General features: G+C 38.9%; 1 protein-coding gene across 1 annotated transcript; it reads left to right on the top strand.

Annotated features, from left to right (window-relative positions):
- Window positions 1–4,008: 4,008 nt before the first annotated feature.
- LOC121526601 (phospholipase A and acyltransferase 1-like) lies at window positions 4,009–11,523 on the top strand. Its single transcript, XM_041813245.1, has 6 exons — window positions 4,009–4,140; window positions 5,836–5,944; window positions 7,219–7,442; window positions 8,515–8,623; window positions 10,655–10,941; window positions 11,228–11,523. Exons 1-6 carry the CDS (start codon window positions 4,126–4,128, stop codon window positions 11,285–11,287), a joined length of 804 nt encoding a protein of 267 aa, XP_041669179.1. The 5' UTR covers window positions 4,009–4,125; the 3' UTR covers window positions 11,288–11,523.
- Window positions 11,524–13,003: the final 1,480 nt, after the last annotated feature.

Genomic DNA, 13,003 nt, shown 5'->3' with positions numbered 1-13,003 from the left:
GGAGGGATGAAGGTTTGGAGGTAGGGTTCCTGTCTGGTGTTTGTATCTTAGCTGAATTATGCAAGGAAATAGGATACTGGATGTAAAAATGTGTATTGAGGAACTTTGACAATAAGCTGCAATGATATAAGTTGGATATGAGTATTTAAATAAATGATGTTTTCAAATGCTGCTGTGCCTGAAATGGCTTAACGGTTTTGGAAATGAATGATAATTAAAGAAAAACTATAAATCCAACTTTTAATATATAGTAGAAAACATGTAACTAAAAAAGAAAGTGGATGAAACTCTTACTAGCCTACTGTATTTCTTCCATTTATAATTAAATTTATAATTAAAATTCTGAAAACTATCTGAAGTTGAGCTGTCGGGGGGAGGAGAGGAGAAAGAAGGAAGTTTAGGAATGTAGGTTTCATTTAGGTAGAAGCACTGCTGTGGGTCACAGCAATGGCTATAAAGTTTGTGAAGTGATAATTGCTGGGTTAGAAGAAGGGAAAGGGAGGGAGCTGAAATAAGGAACAGATCATTAATTACGTTGCACGAAATGATAGGAGGTGAAATATGTTTCAGAAATTAGAGTTTAATACGACCTGGCCCTCTGAGAGGGCTGATGAAAACGATTTGTGCCATTGTATTCGTGATGACGTCATCAGTGACGTTCTGCCCTGACGCCGCTGACACGGAAGTGTGGAGCAGGAGAGCTGGTAGAGAGTTAGAAACACAGCATATGTCCAACGATGATGAAATTCTTCTGTTGGACCCATGTCAGTGTACTGTGAGTGCACAGCTGACTGCTTAGATGAGGCTGTAGCCTGAGGATGAGTGAGAGATGGACGGAGGCGTGGGGAATTTGACTTGTTGTGGCTTTGCCTGGCGTTGCGGTCCCGGTGTATGCTGGGGGAGAGGCTGGCGAATCAGCCGCTCGTGGCTGGTTCGTTGCCTTGTGCTGATGCACGGCGTGGATCCGCCGATCATGGATGGTTGCCGTGGGCTGGAGAAGGTGGTGTGTCCGACCGTTGACTGTGTGAAAACTGTGTACAAGCAGAGTGGAACCAAAGTTGTAGTGACTTTTGTTCGAAGTAATGCGAAGCTGATCAGGATTCTGACAGGAGAAGATATTTGATCGAGAGCTTCAGGTAGACATTGAAGTTAAGCGTGTTTCTAGTGTTCCAGTGGCAGCTCGTGTGAAAGCAGAGTCAGAGGCATATGAATGAGTGTGGCATGCTTATATGTGTTGCACAGCGGAAATGGGATTAGGGTGAGGCATGGTCTAAGTTCCTCAACTTAGTTTTTTCTAAACAAAAACTACAATTAAGTGATGGTTGATGTGGGTCCGCAGGCTCCTTAGGCTGGCTATAAGTTTCTTAGATAATAATGTTCCAACAAAAGGCTTTTATGGAACATGTTCAAAAAGATGAATACAAGAAAAGTGATTTTGCAGATGTCTGTTGAGAATAAACAATGGCAGCCCATTACTTAGACTTTTTTTTTTTGCTGCAAATTATTTTCCTACTAACATTAATGTCTCTGCATTCACACTGAAATTCTCTGTTAATTAAATAAACATACTGAGGTAAATAACGTGTCCTGTGTAATGGTTGTATGAAGGTTTTGGTGGTCTACAGAAGAATTTTGGGTTTCAGCGTGGGCTGCAGCATACTGAAGATTAGGAAAGGCTGATGTAGAGAAAAGATCAACTATCTAAAAGCACATGCGCAATTTAAAAAAAAAAAAAAAGAAAGAAAGAAACATTAAATAAAAAACTGCTCTCAAAAAGGATCCAGAACCAGAGCCAGCTCTAGCCATTTTGGCACCCTAGGTGATAATCTGAAATGGTACCAAAAGTTTGCAAACAAATGGGCTAAAAGTGTCAAGAAGAAAGTGGTTAAAAAAAAAAAAAAAAAGGTGTTAATGGGCAAAATGGACAAAAAAAAGTGTCAAAACTGAGCTGAAAGTGGCAGAAAATGGGTGAAAAGTGGCAAATGAGGAAAAAGTGCCCCAAAAAATGGCAAAAATGAAGTGCATTAAAAGTATGTACGTAATGAAAAAAATCTCTACCAGGAGTGAATTTTACTATTAAATTAAAAAGGCCTACGATAATTATTTTTCAGTAATGAAATGACTGATTAATTCAGTTAAGGGAAGTGTGGATAAACACAAATTGAAATTCTTGCACCTCTGAAAAAGCTACTCTGCTTTGATTAACATTTAATGGTTCTATTTTTCGCTGCAATACCTCTCATTAGGAAGTGGTTGATTGTGGTTGGATGAGAAGTACAAACAACACACCATTCTGACACCCTATTGGTTTTTGCACGATCATCACACCTGTGCACATGACACGTCACACTCCAGCAAGGAAACAGCAGACGTATATAAAACCTACGAAGATGTCTGTGGCAGAGACTCAAGAGGACTCGAGTGAAATGTCCCAACCAAGGAGGTTGGTAGCCAGGATGATCAATACTTACATGCATCTAGTCATCATATCTTCCGCTCCATGAAACACAAGTTAATGCTCAGTAGTACACAAATATGGTTCTTGAATGCATTTGCATTGTACTAAAATGCGTTCATTTTCAATGGGCATAAATGCAGCTGAAACAGGTGCATCCCAAATTTTTCAACATTAACATTTTAATTTAACAATATAGTCATTATGGACTTTAGAAAAATGTGTTTTTTGGGAGGTGGGGTAGTGCACTATAGGCCCCTGTGGTGCGGCCTAAGCATTTGTCCTTAATGGCATTTTTTCCCCCTTACATTACTTTTACTTTTATCCTTTAAGTAGTTTTGAAACCAGTACTTTTACACTTGAGTAAAAAGCTTGAGTTGATACCTCAACTTCTACAGAAGTCTTTATAAACCCTAATGTCTATACTTCTACCTGAGTAATGAATGTGAATACTTTTCACACCTCTGGACCTTTATATAAACTGTTTAAGAACTGCTTTTTCATGGTTTTAGTCAATATTTGAAAATCTATTTCTGGCAGCCTCAGAGCAGACAAAGCCTCACTCTAAACCTTTAGAAGGGGGTGTGCCCCCCAAAAATTGAAAATGTATATTTTCAAATTCAATTTACAGTTCTCTTAAAAATGTATTTTTTAATTTTGAAATATCAGTGCATTTCTATTCCACAATTTCATTACAATATTTTGCATCTTTATTATTATAAAATACCATAACTATTTCTACTCCCCACTGCTTCTACTACTGCTGATACTCCTATAGATTACTCATAAAAACATACTAGTTTAGTTTCATTTAGGATTTGTTGTGCTGTGCAGCTCTTCCTTAACCTGCTGCCTCATCTTATAGGTTTTAAGTTTCTTACTGTGCATGTTTAATTAGTTTAAAAAAACTAAAATACTCACTTTCCCCTTAATTGCACACCATTTAAGCATGCAACAATCAGTATACCCAATTTACTGATGTAATGGTTCAATCCTATGATATGAGGATATGGAGGGAAGTTCTGAGGGAGAAAGTTTTCACCCTGGACCCCTTATTTCTATCAAAATATATTAAACTCGTGCACTATTGATACACGTCTGCCATCATTAAACATGTAGATAAATGATCTGTGATGAAGGAAAAGCTATGTGCATTCACATCATGACTCCCAGTCCTACTATAACATTCTTCCTCTATTCACTTGTTTTCAGATAGTCTTATCATCAATAGTGTGTAGGCCTACAATAGTAACACCTCTCACTGTCTGCTGATCTTCTTTTAGTGATCATGAAACTGCTCATTTAATGTTAGCGCCAATAATCGTGATGAAGACACTCTGCCTCAGAAGTAACAGTATCATCTTCCCCCAAGTTTCTCTGCTGGATTTTTCTTACTCACACGCTGTTTTGTAACAATAAGAAGATAACTTGTTTATCATTTTCAGCCAGGGTCTGAACTCTGTTATCTTCTGTCTGTGGGCATGGGCCGGCCCTGTCCACATCTTATTTTACACACTCACGAACGCCACATCTCTTCACTGCAGCTGAACCCTGCAGCTGTACCGGATATGTCCCAAAGCTCTAAACAGGAAAGGCTGTTCCCCCACCTATGCTTGTAAGTGGGCAGTAAGTTTATCCCTTCTTAAGTTACTAGATGAAGACCTGAAAACATGTCTCAAACACTGGTGAGTATTTTGCTGCTAAAACTGATGAGATATTGCTGATTTGATGCTTTAGTTTTAATGTTTAAATTTGTGCTTTTACTTTAAAATTCAGACATGTTTCTTTCTTGATGATATGATCAAAGATTTAAAAAAAAAAACACCCAGCGTAAACTTACCCAAGTGTTTTAATTTGACTTGTAGATGTGTATTGTATCCTGCATGAAGTTTTTTGATATATCACTAAATCTTTAAGTTGTCCAGGGCATCTCTGTTTAAAGTACATTGAAGGACAGAATAGCAGAAGAGCGTTAAAATGTGACTGTGTTCACTGAAAAATCCTTAATGGTTTTTCCAGCTCTATTATTCTTTACAAGAGTGAACTTTACAGGACTAAAACTTTGCATAGAGATAAAAACAAAACTTAATGCAAACAGTAAACGCAGTGGGAACAATACAAGACAGAAGCAAGCAGGAACTCACAACACTGGGAGTTTTAAGTTTACCCATTAAAGCCTGAAAACACAAATTATAGACAGAAATGTCTCATTTTTTGGAACTGAAATGTTTATTTCAATTTCTAATGAACTCCAAAAAAAAAAAAAAAATCTAAATTTCCATAAAATTTAACATACATTTTTTTTTTTATCTCATTTGATACATTAGGTGTTTTTGGTAACTGATAATCCACTTGAGGGCATTTTTTTATCATTTATCAGATTATATTCATACGTTTTTTTATAGTAGTTTATGATCATATTGATTAGATAGAGGTATCATAAAAGTATGTATCAAAAATGCTACAACAGGCTGCAAGGGGTTACAGTGTCAAGGGGCTATGTGGGTGCATGTGCACGTGTGGAACATATGGGATTAAAGATAAGTCAGAGGAGAAGACATGAGACCCTGTGGAGGAAGCCACATTTTGTTATTTCAATTTTTATTTCTGTGCCACGCCTTTTTCTTTTCATTATTATTATCATTTTAATTGGGGTTATTCCATTGTGACAAACATGGCATATTTGAAATAATGAACAGTATGACAATAACATGATTCCATAAGAAAAACTAGAAAAGCACCTGGAGAGCACAGACCTCTGCCATTAGCCCTATCTCCCAATAGTGAAGAATCCTTTAAAAAAATTCCTGGATCCAGATGGTTCTCTGGATCACTCCCAAAATTTAATCAGTTCTTCCTTATGCCATTTCTGACTATTCCTGAAAATTTCATCAAAATCCGTCCACAACTTTTTGAGATATGTTGTTAACCAACAAACTAACTAACTGTGGGCCCTCACTCCAGACAACAACTGCAGACTACTACCACTGAAACTACATTTATCTTCCCATATTTAAAAAAAAAAAAAAAAAACTTTTTTTTTTAATGTTAGTTTCTCCATAGCAACACAAGATTAGCAGCCCTTAATATATTGTATAATGCTTGGTTTACTGACATTTTTCCTCTTCCAACAGCAATTACCCTTTTAACTTGTAAGAAACATAAATCTACCTAAAGCATGCTGGGTCTTGTTAGTAGTAAAGCCCATTGGCTAAACACCAAGAATACACAAAAAAACAGACTCAGTTTCTTTACACAGTGCAAAGGCACATGTAGGACCATGTAAATAAAAAAAATGCCATGTTTATGCTTACAAGGATCATTTACACAAATTACATGTATAGCTTATGACTTTAACCCTGTTTGCATTGTCATTAAAGCCTCAGCATGGAGCACAGCCGGGGGACCTGATGGAGATTTCCCGTGGGATGTATGAGGAATGGGCTATCTATGTTGGTAATGATGAAGTTGTCCATTTAATTCTGAAAGGTGAGTTCTGAGTCAGTTCAGGCCTCCACGTCGGCTTTTAATCCCTGATAACTGAACACCTCGACAGGCATTAACCCGTCTATACTGTGGATACTTGCCAAAGAAACAAATTAATAAAAATATTTATCAATCATCTCATACGTTTTGCAGTCAAAATAGAAAGTTTTACTAAAGCAACAATTCCTTTGTCCTTGCGACGTCTAAGGGCTGGACTAATAACTGGAATAGTCTTTCCAATCCCATAACATTCTTAGGGGATGTAAAAGTAGTTCAATACTCCAGTCAATAGGATGGGCCATAGATACAAAGTCATAGCGGAACAAAAAACTAGTGCGCTCGGCGCAATTTCTTAACAGATTTGTTAATGAAAAAGCAAAAAGACGGGGGATACAGAGGGTCATCTGTGATTATACTTTAAACCTGTGAGCTAACTTGAACAGTCATCTGATAGAAAGCTTGGTTTTAGCAGACCATGTGTTTGAATAAACAGAATAAAATACCTTCTGCACTATGAGGTAACAGAGGTGAAACAGAGCTGTCCTGCCCTGCAGGTGCTGATTCTCCATTAGAGGCATGTCAATATTTATCAGATATTATCATGCTGGTTTATTAGAAGCGTTTCCTTTGGCTCTACGAAGAAATACTGGCATCTTTTGTTTTATGTTATTTATATCTTTGGACAACGTCTGACTGGTGAAGTGTGGGTTTCTTACTATCCATCAGTCTGCATGGTTGACTTGTGGAGGCAAATAGTGATAGAGTGGGGATTTTTTCACTGAGCGCTGATCCTCTCTATAGGGCACAAGTATCTTGTGTTTTATTCAGAATATTCACATTGGAAATAGGAGATAAGACTGTCTTGAGTTAACGGACATAAACCTGGAGTCTGTCATTATATTTATGTCAGTCAAGTGACGGTTAATCTTAGGCTGCCAGCGCAGTACTCCCAGCTCAGAAAGTATGACTGCATCGGGTTGCTATGGTTACTCCTGTAATCTAACGGCTGCTGCGCATTAATTTCGAACAGTGTAATGACGTTTTGATTGGAACTACTTGTGAAATTGAAAAGGTATAAATATATATCAGAAGTTAATGGGCACCAATGGAATTTCCAGAGCCAATCAGAAACGAGTATTCACCAAGACCATCTCTGTCACTTTCTGTCTACCTCTTGGCAATCTGTTCTACTCTTTGTTTATGGCCTTTCCCTTTTCTTTTTGCGGTTTATCTGTCCTAACTTCTCTGATTTTCTGTCTTATCATTTAAACACACAGGAGGAAAGCCAATAGTGAAATGTAGCAACATCTGGAAATTGGTCGGCTATGATCGTTTCAAAGTCAACAATGTCCTGGATGGAGAATGCAAGCCTCGCAAACCTGATGACATTGTGAAGGAGGCCCGTCAGATGGTGGGTAAGGAGTGGTCCTGCTCCTGGACTTCTCAAATACCTGGGCACTTTGTCAAAGAGCTGCGATACGGCAATGCTGAGTCCGGAAAGGTGGGTGTTTAAAATTTCTGATCGGATATCTATTTATGACTACTTTTATGGTCCTGAATCGTGTTTTTTTTTTACCCTAAACCCTCTGAGACTGACGTTGTCGTATACCACAAGAAGTGATGCATTTTATGAAAAACTAAAAAAAAAAAAAACTTTCAAACTATGAATCGTAGCCCCTTACTTGTTTTCCCTCGTGAGGCTCTCCATTTTGCCACCCCAGCACTATCCATGCCTTCATAGCCTTTAAGGAGGCTTTCCTAGTGAGACTGGAACTTGGGTGACTTTTTGGATTTTTTAAAGATTAAATCCACACCAGTAACCACAGGCTGCTGTCCAGCCACTCTGCTATGAAGCCCAGATCAGTGGAAGGCTGCAGTGATGGTTGTCTCCATACAGGATCTCTGGAGCTCAGTACTAAGGCCCTTCTCACCTAATTGCTCAGTTCAGCTGGCAGACCAGCTCTTGTAAGAGAGTCCTTGTTGTGCCAGACTTCTCCCATTTGAGAATTATGGAGACCACTGTGCTCTCAGGAATTGTCAGTGCAGCAGATATTTCTTCCCCATATCTTCGACAATCCTGTCTCTGAGCTCTGCAGGCAGTTCCTTTGACCCCATGGCTCGGCCTTTGCTCTGATAGGCAATGTCAGCTGTGAGGCCTTCTGTTAGGGAGTTGTGTGCCTTTCCAAATCATGCCCATTCAGTTTAATTTACCACTGGTGGACTCCAGTCAAGGTGTAGGAACATCTCAGCAGAGGTCCAGAGAAAGGGAAGGAACCTGAGCAAAAAGGTCTGAATTCTTATGTTGATGTAATGTTTCAGATATTAATTTCTAAAAAAATTTACACACTTTATAAAATGCTGTTTTCACTTTGTCATGATGTGGTACTGAGTGTAGATCAATGCCAATAAAATATTTTTTTTGGCTGCATCATAACAAATTGAAAAACGTGAAGGGGGTAAGGGTCAAAGAGTCATTTAAAAATGACTTGGCCACAAGGCTAATGAAAAATGTAGTTCAGCTACTAACAAGGCTATCTTTAATGACTGCACAACACTGTGTTTTTCTGTTATAGCGTCAGCATGGAGCAAAGCCAGGGGACCTGATAGAGATAGAACGTGGAGTGTTTCAGCACTGGGCTGTCTATGTTGGTGGAGATGATGTTGTCCACTTCACCAATCTAGGTGAGTACAGAGTGAGATGCATTTCAAACACCCTACACAATAAAGGCCATGCAAATAAACGGCACAAAAATGCAAATAGTTGTCAAGCAAGTTTTGTCATGCACTAACACCTGGAGGACAGATTGGTGGGCAAGGAGCTAGAGTTGGTGCGAGAGGTGGAGTGTTATCGGCTAGATATAATTGGGTTCTCCTCGTACGGCACTGGCTCTGGAACCACACTCCTGGAGATGGGCTGGGTGCTCTTCTCCTCTGCAGATGCCCAGGATGAGAGGCATCGGGCTGGTGTGGGGGCACTCACAAGCCCACAGCTCACAGCCTGTTCTCAGTGAATGAGAGGGTCACCTGTCTGCAGCTCCCAGTTGCAGGAAAGAAAATTTTGACTGTCGTTGGTTTATTCCCATTAAACATCAGTACAACATACCCAGCCTTTTTGGAGTCTCTATAGCCTTGTTTCCATCAGGGGGTCCGGTTTGATTCAGTTCGGTTTGGTATGGTGTGGTACGCTAAACCCCAAAACAGTTTGCGTTTCCACAGACACCAATGCTCTCACTTGGGTGGGCCGGGCTGTGAAATCATGCATGTAAAGTGACAGCGTGAGTCAGCTGTTCCAGCTGCAGAGTAATAGAAAGGATGAGTGACAGAAATCAGTCGGGAATAAGCAGTTAACAGCTTTATTTCAGCTGAAAGTGCTTTTAAAAAAACAATTACATCTTCATTATGTTAACCGCTATCAGTAAAGATCCTCAGCTGATGGAATATGTGTACAGAGACGGTTGAGTTGTAACGCTACGTTAATATGTGACTATATCTAGTCTAGAACAGTTTATACGACAAAATATGAAAGTTTAGAGCTGTACTGTGAGAATTTGCTGCATTGAAAATAAAATAAAAGTTCAGCTGGTGTTAAAATAAAGCTAGATTACGTTAGAAATCCGGGGTGCGCTGATGTCGTTTTAAAATAGTCTGCAGCCTGAAGTTTTACGAACCCATTCAACAACCACAGAGCGATGTTTTCACAGGTTACTTAACGTAAGAAGTAGATTAATAACTAGTTACTGATGAGAATGAACTGTTCAGAGGCTTCGTATTCACAAAACATCAGCATTAATTTAGTTTCTCATCCATCGGGGATGGATCAGGCTGATGTGAGCCTTCAGGCTCTGCTTTGTGAACTTAAAATCATCCAGCTAAACGTCAGGAAACATGATTTGTGGCCAGATACCAACATCCATAGACTAGGAAACAGTTTGGATCTCCGTCGAGTCCAATTATTTTCCATTTAGGCAGATTTTGGTCCATTTTTCTCCAGTTTTTGCCCGCTTCCCACAGCAGACTAATGTCTTTGAAGCCCGGAGGTGAGCAGCTGAGTCGCGCGCTGACGTGACGTCAGTGCAGCCCCTATTGTTGTGTGTGTAGCTCCACCTTTTTGGTACGGTTAGGTAAGATTGGCACCCCTATGGAAGGGTGCCGAAAAGTGGGATGTACGGTTCACTTTTTTGGGACCCTTTCTCTATGGAAACACCAAAAAAAGGCTGATTTAAGGCTGATGTGGGCAATGATGGAGATACCTAGAGGGGAGTGGTTAGGAGAAACAGCCTGTCCCATCTGATCCTGAGCAGTGCATTATTACTATTATTTATAATGTATCTTAGTGGACATTTGTATTGAGAGATTAAACTATTTATGTCTGTACTTAAAAAGGAAAAATAACTGTAAATGTGGTGCTGTCTATACTGCTTACGACAGCTGTATAAGGGAGGGAGAGAGACCCTGTAAACAGCTGATTCTATGCAGAGAAAGGAGGTGAAGTCAACATAGAAACAACTGAATAGGTGACCAGTAGGTAACCGCAATACCTTGCATTAACTGGGTCTGATAATGTGTTAATTGTGCAAAGGTGCATAAATAAATAGATGGATAAAGGTGAAGTAAATGACAAGCTGGTCTAGTTCATGTCTTCATCCCTCTTGTTCTTGTGATGCCTCTGCTGTGACTCGTTTTCTGTCTGTATCGTTTATTTGTCACACACAGGTTCTGGCAGTACTGAAGGTTCTGGCATTTCTGGGGCTTCTGGAAACATGTTGGAGCAAGTTGTTGGCCTGGGACAGGTGACACGAGACAACATCTGGAAAGTGATTGACTCCTCTTGTTTCAAGGTCAACAATCTTCTGGATAACGAATGCAAGCCTCATGACCCTAAGGTCATTGTGAAGGAGGCCCTTGCTAAGGTTGGTCAGAAGCTGTCGTACTCCGTGGCTTCTTTCAACTGTGAGCACTTTGCAACATTGCTGCGATACGGCATGCCAGAGTCCAGACAGGTGGGTGTCTTTGGCTTTGAAATGTCTGTTTGAATAGCCATGTAAGATTGTTGTGACCCATCACCTAAAGTTTTTTCTCCTAGTTATTCTTTGACTTTTTGCTTTATCAGTTAGAGCACAGTGGCCATCTTATAAAGTAGTTTCAATGATTGAATAAAACAAACTAACACTTTGATTGTTCAATTTGTCAAAATGAAAATCAATAGTAATTAAAATTTGAACACAATTGAGCTACATTCTTTTAGTGCTTCTGAACTTAATCTCAGCAACTATTTTTGTTTTGCAGGTAAAACATGCAAGTGGTTCACTTTTTCCCAGTTTCTCCAGTTCTCGTCGAGTGTGGTGATTGCTGCTGTTGCTGCTTCACTTGTTTGCCATATCGAACACACCAAGGCTGAGAGAAAAGCTTCACAGTAACAATCATAATGTTGTACTCATTCCTTCACAAACACAGGAAACATGACACGAAATATTTACAGTATTGCTGTCTAACTTCTGTGATTTCTTACATATTTAAAACACAGAGTAATGTTGATCAGTTGCTTTGGTCATGAATATGTCATCAGATTTTTCAAGTAAAGAGAGTTATGCTCACAAGTGGGTTTCAGTGGTCTCTTCTTGGTCTCTGTCTCTTTCAATGTCATTTGTCCTCTCAGAATACTGTTATTAATTAGCATGAAGTCAATTCACACAAATTTTGTTTTATTAACATACTGCATGGCCTAACAGACATCCACTCTGGGTTATTTGTTACCTATGTCTATGATACTGAAATCAATGGGAGTTATGTGTATGAGTTTGTACATTGCAGTACTTTTTATGATGTGTTTAGCCTGTGTGGGCATGTGTTGCAAACAGAGTTGTCCCTTTAAGAGAAAAAAGACTTCATATAAACCCGATAAAACACAAAAATTAATCTAGAGTTCACGTATATGAAGGGATGTCAAACTACATTAAACGGATCCAAAATACCCTGCTGCTTTTGATAACCATATAACTTACTCAAAATCCTGTCAGTCTGTCTTTACTAGGTAAAACAAAATCATCACTGTATGTTTAAAAATCCCTAGAGGGGAGAATTCCCCCTCTGTTTTAAGTAGTAGTAGTAGTTCTATGTCCTGAATTGTTTTCTCTCTCTCTAAGTGGTGGTCAATCTCTCTGCTCCTCAGAGAGCTTTAAAATCTCTGCCTCTGTCTTTATAAGTGTCATTATTGCTCATTAAACATGTTCACTTTGTTTAACAATCTACTACACTGCTCACTCCCTGATTATCAGAATTAAGGCTATAACTGTCTTTCCAGATAATAATGTTCCAACAAAAGGCTTTCATGGAACATGTTCACAAAGATGAAAACAAGAAAAGTGACTTTGCAGATGTCTGTTCAGAATAAACAATGACGGCCCATTACTAAGACTTTCTAATGCTGTAAATTCTTTTCCTACTAACAATCAGTTTCTGCATTCTCTGTTTATTAAACAAACATATTGAGCTGAATAACGTGAGTCCTGTGTGATGGTCATATGAAGGTTTTGGTGGGCCGCAGAAGATTTTTGGGTTTCAGAGTGTGCTGCAGCATACTGAAGTTTGGGAAAGGCTGATTTAGAGAAAAGATCATCTATCTGAAAGCATATGCACAATTTGAAAAAAAATAAATATACAAAAGACTGCTCTCAAATAGGAACCAGAGCCAGCCCTAGCCATTTTGGCACCCTGGGCAAAATTCTGAAATGGTACCAAAAGTTTGCAGAGAAATGGGCTAAAAGTGTCAAAGAGAAAGTGGTAAAAAAAAAATGGTGTTAATGGGCAAAATGGATAAAAAAATTGCAAATATGAAAACGCTACTCTGCTTTGATTAACATTTGATGGTGCTATTTTTCTGTTGCAATACCTCTCATTAGAAATGCTGCAGTTTTTAAAGACTACATTTTTAGGGGGTAAATATTTATTGCTAGTGTAGAAGTTTTACAGAAGTCTATAAAAGAGTAAATTGATTCATAAGTTGCAGAGTAACACAAATACATTTTTTTCAATAGATTCCAGATTTTATTTCAACTTTCAACA

The sequence above is a fragment of the Cheilinus undulatus genome, linkage group 18 (assembly GCF_018320785.1).
Source record: "Cheilinus undulatus linkage group 18, ASM1832078v1, whole genome shotgun sequence".
Lineage (NCBI taxonomy): Eukaryota > Metazoa > Chordata > Actinopteri > Labriformes > Labridae > Cheilinus > Cheilinus undulatus.
This window is presented reverse-complemented; position numbering and strand designations above follow the sequence as displayed.

What these genes read in the sequence shown, in the direction of transcription:
- LOC121526601 (XM_041813245.1), top strand. An exon ending in GCAATGCTGAGTCCGGAAAG is followed by an intron (nt 7,443 to 8,514) that starts GTGGGTGTTTAA and finishes TTTCTGTTATAG; the next exon opens with CGTCAGCATGGAGCAAAGCC. An exon ending in TGTCCACTTCACCAATCTAG is followed by an intron (nt 8,624 to 10,654) that starts GTGAGTACAGAG and finishes TGTCACACACAG; the next exon opens with GTTCTGGCAGTACTGAAGGT.